At 33.3% G+C, this 15,273-nt stretch overlaps 1 protein-coding gene across 34 annotated transcripts in view; it reads left to right on the top strand.

Annotated features, from left to right (window-relative positions):
• Positions 1–15,273, top strand: part of LOC106078342 (titin-like) — a 533,611-nt gene that overhangs the window by 118,190 nt on the left and 400,148 nt on the right. For 33 of the 34 annotated variants that reach the window (XM_056014734.1, XM_056014739.1, XM_056014738.1 and 30 more), the window contains 16 exons: positions 127–244; positions 528–745; positions 861–1,032; positions 1,395–1,612; positions 2,217–2,464; positions 2,717–2,992; positions 3,128–3,418; positions 3,959–4,159; positions 4,630–4,830; positions 5,908–6,157; positions 6,840–7,047; positions 7,340–7,557; positions 8,416–8,862; positions 9,006–11,161; positions 11,488–11,589; positions 13,834–14,044. The exons of the other annotated variant lie outside the window; for it this stretch is intronic. In XM_056014734.1, the coding sequence (XP_055870709.1) occupies positions 127–244; positions 528–745; positions 861–1,032; positions 1,395–1,612; positions 2,217–2,464; positions 2,717–2,992; positions 3,128–3,418; positions 3,959–4,159; positions 4,630–4,830; positions 5,908–6,157; positions 6,840–7,047; positions 7,340–7,557; positions 8,416–8,862; positions 9,006–11,161; positions 11,488–11,589; positions 13,834–14,044 (5,535 nt within the window). The remainder of the gene's footprint in view (positions 1–126; positions 245–527; positions 746–860; positions 1,033–1,394; positions 1,613–2,216; positions 2,465–2,716; positions 2,993–3,127; positions 3,419–3,958; positions 4,160–4,629; positions 4,831–5,907; positions 6,158–6,839; positions 7,048–7,339; positions 7,558–8,415; positions 8,863–9,005; positions 11,162–11,487; positions 11,590–13,833; positions 14,045–15,273) is intronic. 34 annotated transcript variants of the gene reach the window in all.

The following is a 15,273-nucleotide window of genomic DNA, read 5'->3' as shown; positions in this document are numbered from 1 at the left end:
CTCAAAAGAGTCACATTCCATTTGGAACACTTTAACATTTCAAACCCTATGCCTTTACCTTGCATGTAGTAAAAACTGATTCATTCTCCTCCTGTACTTATGGTATTACTCTGCTTTATGTTTCAGCTGAAGAAGAGACTAGGCAGTTGGCTAAACAGATGAACATTACAGTCATCCAGAAACCTCCAGAATTCATTAGACCATTACCTTCTTACCAGGAGTTTACCATTGGAGAAGTTGTCAGGTGACTTAACTTATCTCATCCAACTGCTGTAATGGGTCAACCAATTAGACGCGCTTGATATTTTGTTACATTTAGTTTTTTGACTATATGTGCTTTTATGTCAGTAGTTTAGTGTTGTTTAGAGTCTGTAGCGGAAGGGGAGAAATAATTTTTCATTAAAACATTTTTTTAATTTTACAAAACCAAGAATTTTTTTTTTTTTAAACTTTTGCCTACAATATTTTTATGATTATTATTAATGATGCAAATTATATTAAGACAGTGATTGTTTTTCAACATTCAGACTAGAAGCTGAGGTCATAGGTGAACCTCAGCCACGAGTCACTTGGTACAAGGATGGCATTGAAATACAACTAACTGAGCGCACCAAGACAGTTAGAGATGAGAATAAAGCCATCCTGATCCTCATAGATGTGTCACGCCAAGATGAAGGAGAGTATGTCCTTAAAGTAGAGAATGAGCTAGGGGAAGTCACTTGTAGGACAACACTGGTTGTTAGAGGTATGATCTTCGATGTCAAATAATTTAATTAACACTTGCTACAAAAAATGTATTGCCGCTGTTTTGGTAAAATGTATGAACTCTTAATCTCTTTTTTTTTTTGTATTCTGCGTAGGAAGAGAAAAAGAGGTGGAGATTCCTTTTATGGACACTGATCAAACAATGACCATATCTAAAACATTGACAACCATCCGAAGAGAGGAGCATATTATTGTGCAACAAGTGAGACCAGTCTTTGTTGCACCCCTGGAGCCAGAGATTTATGTCAGGGAAAGAGGCATTGCTAGGTGAGTAGATGAGAGTGATAGCTTAGACTTTCAACTCATTGTAACTACTCTCATTTCACTTGTTTTTCAATCTAGATATTCTTGTGTTGTAATGTTGAAATATCATTTTTATTTTTGTATCCTTAACTGCAACTGCAAATTCTTTTTAAAATAAATAGAAATCAAAAGCAATGATTCTCAAAATGTATCTTGTTTAACATCACAATAAAGAAAGTTAATTCATTCAAATTTAGTGAGGTTACAAATATATACTTATTTTATTGATGTAAGATAGTAAAAAAATAATAATACTAGAATCTACTCAGTATGATTGATGTTGATTTTTCCATATTAACATTCCTTTGTTTTTATCTTACATCTAGGCTTGAGTGCCAGGTGGATTCCCACCCTCCACCGCTTATTACCTGGTTTGTCAATGGCATGGAGGTGAAGCCATCTCCTCACTATGAGATTCGCTATGAAGATGGCAAGAGTATCCTGCTGATTATTGAAGTTGGCCCTCAAGACACAGGAGAGTACACCTGCAAAGCAGTGTCTGAACTGGGGGAAGCTAAAAGTTCCACAACTCTTTATGTACAAGGTACTGAATAGTGCTTGAACAATAGCAGAAACAAATGTGTATATTTATTTATAAGATCAATAGAAGGCAGGTTCATTTTATGTTTCAAATATAAGGGTTCAGAAAATATAATACAAAAACTGCTCACTCTTGGTAGTCCAACAGTTACGGGACAATGCAGCTATTGGATTACTGAAAAAATTGGATTACCAAAGGTTAAGAAATTAACTGTATTTATCAAAATTAGATTTCCAAGGGAACAAATAAACTTTTAATGAAAAATTAAAAGTAATTGATCTATAAAACTATAAAACATTTGATTTCAGCTTTCAAAATACAACTTACATATACCTACATTCTAAAAATATATGAACTACAATACACATTAATTACAAGATTTTAATTCAGTGCCAGCACCACATCAAATTACTGAGTGTGTTAGATTATGAAGTTTTTTTTTTCTATTTCTTTGTAAATTTTAGCTAATGTGTTTTTTTAAATAATGCTTTTTGATTTGTAGTATTTATTCATATTTTCTTTAAGACTAAAATTTTTTCCATGGTTATATTTTACTAAAGTAGAAAATAAGGGAATATTTAAGAAACAATATTTTGTATTACTTTAGAACCAGCTCAGGCAGATGTCCGCAGACCTGAAGAGATGTCCACTATTCCACCATCACCATCACAGTTCATGTCACCTCCAGTTTTTCTGGAGTCCATGGTAGATACAGAGGCTGTGGATGGCCAAGAACTACAACTCAAATGCCGTGTTACTGGCACTCCCATGCCAACTGTCTCCTTCTTCCATGATAGTAGGAACATTGATGAGGATGAGGAATTTGTCATTTCTTACAATCCTCAAACTGGAGAGGTTAGTATTGAAAGCTCCAGTTGTACACAGTGGCCTACGTTTTAGTTGATTCATTTTCAATAGCTTATAGCTACAAAATGAATCTATAGTAAATCTATATATATTATGGTAGGTTTTTTACTTTTTTGCCAATGTTTTAGTAAGTAGCACATTGTGAATCACTTATTCATTTATTTATATCTCTTTTGTTTACTAATGTTGCTATTGACTCTACATTATAATAATAACCATGTGTTGTCACTCCTCATTCAGGTCACCCTGATCATTGTTGAAGTTTTCCCTGAGGATCAAGGCCAGTATATATGTGTGGCTCAAAACCCTGCTGGCCAGGCCACAACCTCGGCCTACCTTACAGTGCTGGAGACTAAAGAAACAACCCAGGAACTGGAGGTTGACCAGGACGAAGTATTTGTGGTGGACACTTCTGCTCCACAGCAGATAGAGTTTACCATTAGACCCCAAGAGGAAATCATGGAAGTTGAAGTTCAAGAAGAAGCAGTGGTTCCTGACATCATTGAGAGACCAAAGGTCTTTTTTTTTTCATTGTATTATGTTATTTGTTCATAATTTTACATTTTTCACAAGATTTTTAGTGACAAATGTCAATTCTTCAACTTGGGATGTTGTTTTTTTAACCACATTAAAATGTTCCAATTGTTTTAGGTGGAGCCTATTGAAAAAGAAGAACATGCCTTGGAGTCTCCTATATTTTCTCCAATACCTGACTCTATCACTTCAGTGGCTGGATCTTCTGACACTTATTATACTGCTCAGGAAGATGTGGATGAGGAAGTCACTGAGATATCCATTCTCCCCAAAACTATTGAGCGCCCCAAGCTGGTGGCTATTGAGCCAGAAGAGTTTATTTATGAGTCTCCTGAGAGGGAGCTACTGGCAGAACAAATGATGTTAGTGGATGAGGAAGAAAGGGAAACTCCAACACCACAGCAGGAGGTCAGGCTTTAGGAAATTTTTCTTTTGAATTACTTACCTACTTAAATTTTTTTTTCAGGTTTATCAGTTTAATTAACTTTTTTTTCTCTTAAAAACAGCATTATGTTTGAATTGTTAATTATTTCTCTATCAAACAAAGGTATTAGAATGGAGTGCTATAACATATGTCTATTTTGTATAAGTTTGCAGCAATATACTGATATACTTGCTGAAAATGTATTTTATCAACACCAATGATTAGTATTTGTGAACTGCTATTGAAATACAACACCTTATTACTCCCTGAATAACTCATAGAAATTAATAGTTCTAGAATCATAACCTTTCAATTTTTACTATTCTACATGTCAGCTACATTAAGAAACTACATATACTTTGTCAGAAGAGAAACTCATTAACAGATAGATCTAATTATGTTGACAAAGAAATAAAATCTCACTAATTAGAGCTCCCAGGTGTTGCTTTTTTTTATTGGTATCTGTGAAAGCTAGTTAAAAAATATATTTATCTTTATTGTAGCGTTAATGTGTCATTTTACAGGTCATTGAAGAAACATTAGAGAAATTGGTGCATGTTAAAGAAATAACACTTCCTGAAACGAAAGAGCAAGAAGTTTTTGAGGTTGTCCTTCAGGAGGACAAAACTATTGAGCAAGTGACTACAGAATCAGAAGAGGTGACATTTGTTATTCAGGAAAGTCCAGTTGAAGAGATGGAAGTCAAGCCAGAGGAACCAGCAGAGGCAAGTAGTTGTTTCTTTTCTTATGCTCATTCTTCCATCTGTGTAAAAGAGAATCATTTTAATTGTCATTGGTTGGTGGTGTCTTTTTTTCCCTGTTTTCCAGAATGTGTCCTCATTTACAAAAGTATTGTTCTTCATCTTTTCACTGCATATTAAGTTTATATTATTTAGCTTTCTTTAGTTAACAAAATGCACAATTTTAACAACTTTGAAATATATTCTCAATGTCTGGCATAACTTTTATCTTTTGAGAATTATTAATAGCATATTTTTGTCAACAAATTAATTTTGTAACAGACATATTTTTTATTACTATTAGGTATTGTAATTTAGAAGTAAAAGAGATTTACCAAACTAATTGGTACATGTCATTATATTTAGCTAAAATTATTATTATTTTACAGCAGCTTTAATAAATCCTTGCTGAAAAATTTGTAACTGATTTTCTTTGTATTGACACCATTTTCTAGGCTTTTAAAGAAGAGCTGGATGTGACTGACTCAGGTATACCCACTCCACCAGATGCAGGACCAGCAGAGGAAGCAACCATTGAAGCAGTGTTTGGCACCATCTCAGAAATCCATGACGTAGAGCCTCTCCCTCAACAGATGATACCAGAACAAGCACCTGATGAGGTGGCTCCTGAATTTGTGGAGATGCTACAACCCCAGGTAAAAATTTTTAAATTATTATGACAACTTCTATATAACCTAAACTGTTAGGAGCAACAAACCTTGGATTTATTTATATATCTGATATTTAACAATATATAAAACTACATTCCATTTTATCTTATAACCTTCAAAGTAATAATAATGTGATTTATTTTAAACACAAAATTAGCATCTGTATGCTGGGCAACAAAAGATAATTACGTCATTTGCACAAGTATTTGTTAACTTTTTAATACTTGTTAATCAAATTGTTTTAGATTGTTTCACTCTACCTAGTCATTGGTTTTCCTGGATGATTTAGGCAAGCTGCTCCATGCTCTAATGGCACTAGAAAAGAAAGAGCCCTTAAATGTTTTTTGTCCTCACATATGGAATAAGAAATAGCCTTTTTCAGCCTTTTTCTCTTTGTGTCTTTCTGTGTATTTTATTAGTTGTTTTTTTTGTGTTGGTACATTCTTGTTTATTATTGATATTTTACTTTTTACAAAGCTTTTATCAACTCACTCACTCTGTCTGTCTGTCTGGTAAAATGTTTGAACATGTTTTTTCTCACATTTCCCATTCTCAAATCAAGTTCAAACTTTGCACAATTATTCATTGAACCTGACAAGACATGAATCAATGAAAAAATTTAAAAATTACCTAATTAATTGTTGGTGATTAATTATTTTGTTTGATTTTGAAATAAGGGAATAAATGCTACTTAATGAGATATGTTTATGTAAATATGGATTTAGTCCCCTCATTACATTTTGACACATTTTTCTCCCACTTCCCATTCTCCGATCAAGTTGAAATTTTGCATAATTATTCATAGTCAGTAATAATACACAAATAGATCAAAAAATTAACCAATTAGTTAATCATTTAGTACTAATAAAGTAATTGTGTTTTATATAGCAGAAAGGGAGCTAAACCCTGTAATTTTTAGATAAATGATAGTAATTAGGGTTTTTTTCCTCTTAGATAAGCTTTGGTTTTAAAAAGTATTCTTTTTTCTATTTCTTGTTTGTCTATGTCATTACTTTCAAAACAGAAGTGTCAATGATATTAACATACCATTAATTGTTTCAGATTGTAAATGATGGGGACAGCCTAGTGATGGTATGTCGCTTGATTGGCTCTCCAACCCCAGTAGTCACTTGGTACAAGAACACTACAGAAATCACTCCAGGTCCTGATATAAGACTGTACTTTGAACCAGACACTGGAGTTTGCACGCTAGAGGTTGCAGAAGTTTTTCCAGATGATGCAGGGGAGATCACATGCCGTGCCAGAAATCAGTTTGGTGAAGCAATGACTTCTGCAACACTTGTCATCCAAGGTATTTTACATCACTCAGGAGTATGGTGTTGTTTTTTTTTAACAAAGGTTCCATACTCATTATATCTGTCTGGTAAAAGTTTTAAACATGTTATTTCTATCACACCCATTCTTGGATCAAGTTGAAACTTGATTATTCAATAGCACAATTATTCAATAGCAAAGACAATACATGTATCAATAAAAATAATTAATGAATTACTCAATTAATTACTGGTAATTAATTATTTTGTTTGATACCCACAAAGAAAAGTAACTCTTCAGTATTCAGAGATATGGCTAAAATATTTAGGGTTTTGTTCCCTTATATAATTGTACACATTATTTCTCCCACACCCATTCTTGGATCAAGTTGAAACTCTAAATTTTTATTGTACGTATCAAAGCATGTGTCAATAAAAAAAATTAACCAATTAGTTAATTAATTAATTTAGTAATAAGCGGTAATTAATTAATATGGTACATTAGGAAGAAGGGAAATAACTTCTCCATTATTGAGATTATAGTTGTAAATGCAGAATTCTTCCCCTTAGATTAAAAAAGAAATATTCTAAAATCTTTTTTTAGTTATCAGCATTGTGTTCATTTTGAATTTTTGATGCCACACATGCTTCATTAACTAGAAGTTATCCCTAAAAATCAATTTTAAATTACTTCAATTGCTTTCATATTTGTATGTTCAGAAACTGAGGAGTCAGAGATTACCACAACAGAACAGACTACAACCACAGAGACCATTACCACCACCACCAGCACCTTTCGTCTGGAGGAGGACCAGGACACAGAAATAAAGGTGGTTGATGAGAAACACATCACCACTTTAGAACTTTCCCCTAACTTCACCAAACCATTGATGCCATCAATGCAAGTGGATGAAGGAGGCACTGCTAGGTATGCATCTGCTCCTTGCCTTTGATGTGTGGCTATTGCTTTCAATGTTTTACTAATGATTGTTAGAAACTAGTTTAAATTAATGAAATTGACTTGAATATGATTTAAGACACTTTAAAAAATGGGAGTTTTGAGTATTAATCTTTTGAGGATACTTGAAAAAGAAATTTTGGTAAAGACATATACTTGAAGAATCCATTTATGTTGTACTTAGAAAAAAAATGAAACTATACTCTAAAGAAGCTGGAGGGCACTTTTATTATTATTAAGCTGATTCACTTGCTATTTATAGATTTGAGGTAGACATTGATGCCGTTCCGGAAGCTACGGTCAAGTGGTACAAAAATGAGGTACAGATCATTCCTACTGACAGGATGGAAGTCACTAGACACAAAAACACATACATCCTTCTCCTAATGAATGCTAGACCAGAGGATTCTGGGGAGTACTTGTGTGAGGCAGAAAATGTTTATGGCAAAACTACTTGTAAAACTACACTTACAGTTAACAGTGAGTAGATCTTATATATATATATATTGTTTTATTTTTTTAGTTATATAGTAATGGCTTGAAAAAAAAGTCTTTTATTAAACTAATGGTAATCAATACATTTGTTGTACAAAGCTTATATCAACTCATTCTGTCTGTCTGGTAAACAGTTCGTTCATGTTATTTTTTCCACAACTATCTCAGATAAAAGTTGAAATTTTGCACAATTATTTCTTGTACCTGACAAAACAATATCAATTTTAACAAATTTACCTATTAGTTTATTAACAATCAGTAATCAATTATTTTGTACAGTATCGAACAAGGGAAACATGGTGGGAAAAGTTGAATTAGTGTCCTCTATGAGACTTGATCCCTGAGTTCAAATTCAAGTCATACAACTTTTTTTTGTTACTGTATTGAAAAAGCAATTAAAGTAACATTCACTAAGAGGCCCCATTCTTCCTCCCATCCTCCTTTCCCAACTGGTCGAGACAAATGATAGGATCATAGCACGTTTGAAAAAAGCTAAAAGCTCAACAATTAAAATTGGTAAAAATATTTATAATCACACAGATTTGTCTGTGTCTAGTCTAGATCAATAACAAATGTAATTACAAGACTGATTCAAACTATTTGATACTATTACACTTAATATCAGCTTTGTTGTTGTTTTTTATAGGTTTTTTGTTTGTTTGTTTTTCTTGTTCCATTTAAAATGACTTAAAATTGGTTATTACATTTTTTAAAATAATAATTCTCAATAGTATAATCGTATTTTAACAGAAGTTTGATCTAAAACAATATGCTATTTGTCATTTCTTTTTTGTTTTTTAAATAGGAGCTTTTAAATTATTATTTTAAATCTTATTTTTATAGCCACTCAACGAATGGAAATAGAAATTCAGCCAGATGAAATGCCCAAAGAACAAGAGACTCCATATAGTGTTGAACAAACCCCTGAGGAAACCAAACCAAAGGAAGAAATTCCAACACAGGGCCCTCAGGAGACAACTGCCCCAGAAGAAACAGTTGCAGGGGAGCCTCCAGTATTTACTCAAATACTGCAACCTGTATCAGTCAGGGATACAGAAAGAGTTGAGCTTCGGGTCAGATTCACTGGTGTCCCATCACCCAAGATAACATGGTATTTTGATGGGAATCCAATAAAGCCTAGCTCTGAATTTCAGATCACCATTGATGTTGAAAGGGGAGAAAGCACCCTGATCATCGTAGAGGTGTTCCCTGAAGATGAGGGAGAATACACTTGTATAGCCGTAAATGATTTTGGAGAGTCCATCACAACATGTCACCTGACTGTTATCAGTAAGTTGTTGAAATAAAGCTTCATGTCAAATTGTTAAGATGCATTTGTTAATAAAAGTGCTTTCTTTTCAATTCATTTTAGAGTTAGATTTATTATAATAGTTTTATTTACAGTACACCAATGATTTCTTGTATTTGATCAGCTGAAGAGACCATTATCACAGATGAAGTTCATAAAGAAACTATTGAAATTGATGAGACAAGTCCTCAAGTCTTAGAAGGACCAGGAGAAACTACTGTGAAAGAAGTTATCCAGTACCAGCCACAACCTAAGCCACAAAGTTTTGAGATTCATATTGGCATCCCAGTCCAACCAGTGACCACCTCCACAACTGTGATCTCTGAGACATCAACCTACACTCAGGTGACCAGAGAATTTATTCAAGAAGTACCAGACATTACAGAGGGAACTTCTCGTCTGCAAACCACAACAATATCACTCAAGAAAGATGAAGAACTGGCACCAGTAGAGTTAAAAATTCAGCTTCCTGTCCAGCAAACAGAAGAATTCCTTGACCACATCACTGAAGCTACTCGCACTGTTACACAGGAGATAAGATCCATTCCTATTGTTGATACTTCCCTGCCCAAGGAAACTCATACTGAGACTATTGAGATAACCCAACAGATGCCAGGAGAGATAATAATTCCTTCAGTATCTACTACATCTACAACGGAAGTATCTCACAAGGTTGAAACCACTAAGTCAGCTGCTCAAAGAATTGAAGTTGAAATTCATGAGACCACTCTACTGAGGGAGCCACAGAAGCAAGAACTTCAAATAGCTATTGGCAAAGTCAGCCGCTCTGAAATAGACATCCCTGTTCAGATCAATGAAGCACCTGGTCCTAGTACAGAGCAGATCACAGAGACTAGAAAGACCATTACAAAGGTAACGAAATTAATTGAAATTCAGATGCCCAAGCAAGATCAGAAAGAAGAGATAAAGATGACTTTTGCTGTGTCTGGTCCTGGATCAGAAGAAGTTATGCCTCTAGAGGAAACTGAAACCACAGGAACATCAGAAGAATATGTGGAGTCCCAAAGTGAGACTGTGGATTTCATAGTGGTGCCAACAGAAACAGATCTCTTAGAGGAAAGACCTGTGTCTTCAGAATCTGAGATGGACATGGAGGAAACTGAAGTAAAAGTCCCATTTGAAAAACTTGTTGAAACTGAAAAGGAATCCATCCAGATGTCAGTTACTACTTCCGAAGTGAAAGAAGTTTCAGATAGCAAGATAGAAATGTCTGACATTCCAATTCAGGCTGATAAACCAGAATTTATTGGTGAAGATGTGGTAGAGTTTCCAACAGAAACTTCAGAAGTCAGTATAGTTTCATCAAAAGTTGACACAATATCAATTCCCAACCAAGTTCAAGATGTCAAAAGCATTGACCTGAAGATCTCCTTTGACCAGCCCCAGGAAGTCACTACCACCACAGAAACAGCTGAGCTAGAGATGGTTCTTCAGGTCCCATCTGAAGTAGAAACTTTAATAGAAGAGAAACCAGAGGAAACTGAAAGACCAATAGAAGAGATGATTATAGAAATGACAGAAACATTAGTTGTACAACCTTCTAAAGCTGCTGATGCTGAGAAAGTACCTGGAATATTGTCACAAGTGGAATTTACAGTAGAAGAAAAAAAAGAGGAGGTGTCAGAAAGTCAGCCATCAGAAATGGACACATCAGCCACAGAAGTAGAGACAATAGTCCAACTGGAGACTCCAATCCCTACTTCTGAAGAGATATCACAGGTTAAGCCACATGAGGAAGAAATGCTGGAAGAGACAGCACTAACCTTAGATTTTGAGAAACCACAGATCTCTCAAACTACCGAAGTCACTTCAGAGGAAGTAACCTTTGAAGTAAGAATGAGAGAAGAAGAAGGACTTGAATCCATCGTCATTGATGCCGAGACCAAACAAGTTGAAGTTACTGATACAGAAGAAACTCTGGAAATACACAAAGAAGAGATTCAGTTTGATATCAAAGGTAAACCTAAACAACCAGAAGAAGCTCAGTTTTCTATACAGCTTTCTGCACAGCAGCCTACAGATACAATTCAAATAGAAGTACCACAAGAAGTTGTCACTGAGAGTGTCACATTTGTCACAGAGATGGATGTCAGCAAGGATCAGACACTGCCTGTACAAGAAACTCACAAAGAAGAACTCAGCTTCCAGATTGCAGGTAAACCTCAGCCTCTGGAAGAAATGGCCATCACTCTACAGATTGGACAGCAGAAGCCAGAGGAGGAAGTCATTATGGACACACAAACCTTAGATACAGAACAGGTAGGTCCACTTGCTTATGGTCTTGTTAATATTTACCTGCCCAGCATTATATATGTTAAAAAAATATTTTGCAATATTCTACTCCTGAATATTGTTGAGACATAAATAGTGGTTTTATGTAATGAGATGAGTTTGTCTATTTGCTGCTTAAGGACTGACTGAGAAATGTGGCCTTATAGAAAGCAGATTACTCAGCTATAACTATTCATTAATTTTGTCACCACAATGTGCCCATCATCTCATTAATTATAGAAATGTACACTATTTAAAGCATAACAATCCTATATTGTGTTTTTATATCAACATACACGATTCCTCAATTCCAGACAATACTTCTTATAAGTGGCAATGAGAGAGCACCAGAGTTTACATGGGGTCTCATGTCACTCAAAGTCATGGATGGAGAAGAAGTGAAATTTAGATGTGAGGTAGGAATGTATAAATATTTTCACACTCTTCATTACTTATTGCTTCTTCTTGCTAACAGGTTAATTGTTTAGAATAGTAAGTGAAAGTATGAATTTAGAAATTAGATTAACAAATTGGATGTCTGCTTCCTCATTGCACATATCATTACACCATTCCATGGTCGTCAACTTTTATTTTGTTAAGTGGAAAAGCAGCTAATTTTTTCCCTTCACTGGAAATTTTTCCATCTTTTGACTTTAATAGCTACTTACTAAGCTGTGGCAGCTCTTCAAGGCACATATTTGAAGTGAAGTAGATAGAAGAAAACAAAACTGAGAAGTTTCATCATGTTTTCTAATAATTTTTTTTTTTAATTATTACTTCAACCACAAAAAAAAAAATCAAGTAAAAGTTGAATTATTAATGAAAATATTGTGGCAAACAAGTGTGTCTCATTTACAATGAAAACCATGATGTTCATTAGGACTATGACTCAATACTTTTACTTCATTTCTTAATAAAAAATAGTTCATGTATATAAAATTGTGTATATGCTCAGTGTGTTGAAAAAATAATAATACTTTTTTTGATGGTGACTGATTTAAGCATTTAAAAAAATTTGCCAAGTTTTATGTCTTTCAATGTAAAATATATTTCAAACTGAAAGTTTATCTTCAAAAACTACAACATTAAGAGTTTAATCAATGCATAAAATTTCCTTCACGAATAACTGCAAATTTTAGTCATTACACATTCTGCTCTATAGGCTACTGGGAAAGAAATTCTAATGGAAATGATACTGCTCTATGGTATTATTGAAAAGAAAATGTTTCCATTACTGAGGAGTTAACATGCATGCTTTTCTTAAAGGGAAAAATAAATGGTCAAGAATTTGTTCATGAATCTTCAGTAGGAATTTAGAAAGTAACTACATCAAAAATTATTATGACAAATGGAACTTCAAATGTGACAGGAAAAATATTTGGATTTGTTGAGGATTTTCAAAACTACCCTGAAAAAAATGTTTTTTCCTAAAATGCCTAATATATTAAGACATACTGTGTAAATCTGCCTTCAATATAAAGCCTAAAACATAAAGGTTTCTCAATTCTATGCAATCTGAATATTCTGATGATCATTAAAGTAAAAAGTTTTAGTGCAAAATGTTTTGGAGACAGTTTGGAAACTAAAAAATAAAATAGTGTATTTCTTCCTTGAGAAAAATTAGTATACAAAATATGAAATATTTGAAGATTCTTTATGGCTCTCAGATTTCCCATTTTGCATAGACCTCTCTCTGTCACATGAAAACATTATTGTAAAAATCAATTTATTTACGATCTCTAGGGAGACTAGCTTAAAAGTTTCAAACAACAGCTGCTATTAATTACAAATCAGCTAAAATGTCATTTCTTATTTCATGAGTTTCATTTCACTGATTGTTGTGAAGGAAGACAAGCTTATGAATTATGAAGATAACTTGATAACTACATGACATTTAGGAAAGATTTTAAGTCTTCTATGATATTTAATAAATATTTAGATATTTTCAGAAAGTTTTGAATTTTTGATTGTGAAAATCAGACTTGCTGCTTGAATTCATTGTATTACAATGTAACAACCATCTCAAACAATTAGTTCTAAATATTGCAAAGTTAGTGTTATACAAGAGGATTGACCAATTCCTGTTTTCCAAATTTATTTGTAGGCTAATTAGAAAAGTGTGTAATGTTTGCAATTTCATATATTTATGAGCATCCTAGAAAAATATATCAGAAATACATACCAATGAACTCCTAAATCACTTAGATGAATATTCAAACTATCTCCCAAGTGAACTAAATTATGATCAACTGTTATCAAAACACTCGCAGCTTGAATTCATACATGACATTAATTAAATTTTGATAGCCTTAAAATTAATACAAATTTTTTCTTTTCTTTTTTTTATGGCCTGACAAAAAGTTTTCATTTTAGTTTTTGGGCCATTCACAAAAATGTTTGCCCATCACTGCCCTATACTGTATATTTTTTCTTTCACCTTTTTTTTTTTTGCTTTCTGTCCTGCTTTAAGAGTGGCTGTCCTGGCCTCCATTAGATCACAATTTGGGAAGTTGGCCCTGTGACATTCAGTGCTTATAATAGTGCAGATGTCCTGGCATCTTTACAAGATTTCCTTGTTGGTGATTTTATCTTATTAATCTAAAGAAATCTGAAATGTAAAAAAAAAAGGCCATTGTTCTATTCTTTTCCTTATCTTTCAGGTGATTGGCGAACCCATGCCAGAGATCTCTTGGTACCATGATGACAAGATAATAACAGAGAATCAAGACTTTAACCTGACCTATGACACAGAGAGTGGTGCCTGTACCTTGCTGATAGCTGAAGTCTTTCCACAAGATGCTGGTGAATACAAATGTGTGGCCATTAACCCTTACGGAGAAGCCATCACCAGAGCTTTTCTTGAAGTTGAATGTAAGTATGGTACTTATTTATTAATTTTGAACAAAAACATTCTTCCCTGGTGGCATTAGATTGTGTCACCTTAATCAGCCAGAAAAAGCAATATCTTGGTAGAGTTTCTCTAACATGTATGACTAAATAAACATTACATAATTATCTTCATTTTTGAAGGAATGTCTGTAAATGATAAGAAAATATCAAAATAATATATACATTTTTTTTACCTGTGTCTTGTTGGAAGGAATATATTTGTTTGCAGTTATACACAGGTTTGAACAGATATAAACAGGATTACCCCACTGCTTGTTTTAGTTATATAAGCAGTATTGTAGCTTGTTCATCTAAAATTCAAAGATGTAAAAAATCTGGATCATTAAAGAGCAAAGTCTCTACAATTCCACAGCTATCATAAGCTTCTGAAAGTAGATACCTATACCAGACTTCTCTTCTGAAAATAAAGTCTTCTTTAGGAAGACACTCTTAAAACTTGAACCTTAAACTTTAAGAAAATTCCAATCTTATTATGCTTGCATGAAACATGCCTGAAACGCAAATAATATATTTAGTGTTCAGGAACAAAAAAAAAAGTTAGATAACTTGCAGATGATTATGAACAATGAAAATAACATCAGATACTGATATTTTACAAATAAGTTTAATTAAAAATGGCAATGAAACTGAAACATGTTTTTTTTTCAATCCTGAAAAATACCAATTATTAATTGTAAGAAAAAAACTACCTTTACTTATTTTTGGTAAACCAGTAGATCTGAGCAAAACTCAAATCAAAATACTTTATGAATTAAAGCTATTAAAGATTTCCTAAATGGATATTATGATTTAGAAATTTAAAAAAAGCATTAAGGTTTATTAAAATCAATCAAGAACATAAAACTCTGATACCATTTATACTTTGCTTTGAACCTCTCAACTGAAAAAAAACATAAAGTTACAAAATAGAGCAGTGAGATTTTAACAATGAATAAAGAGTAACAGTTAAATCACCCAACTTAAAGGCACTCCATGACTGAAGACTATAGAGTAAAAAGGCATTAATACTTAATAGATTGTATCATAACTTAGTAATACTTGACCTGATGAATACCAAGAAAGACACAAAGACATATACAAGGACAAATTTGTTTACGAGCTCTTTATTTCCTAGTGCTTTAGAGCATGGAACTAGTTGCCAAATCAGCAAGGAAAGCCAATGAAAGCCAGTCTCTAATTAACATGCTGGA

This window comes from Biomphalaria glabrata, chromosome 16, assembly GCF_947242115.1.
Source record: "Biomphalaria glabrata chromosome 16, xgBioGlab47.1, whole genome shotgun sequence".
In the NCBI taxonomy this organism is placed as follows: Eukaryota; Metazoa; Mollusca; class Gastropoda; family Planorbidae; genus Biomphalaria; species Biomphalaria glabrata.
Note: the sequence above shows the minus strand (reverse complement) of the source record. Positions and strands in the feature narration are given on the sequence as shown.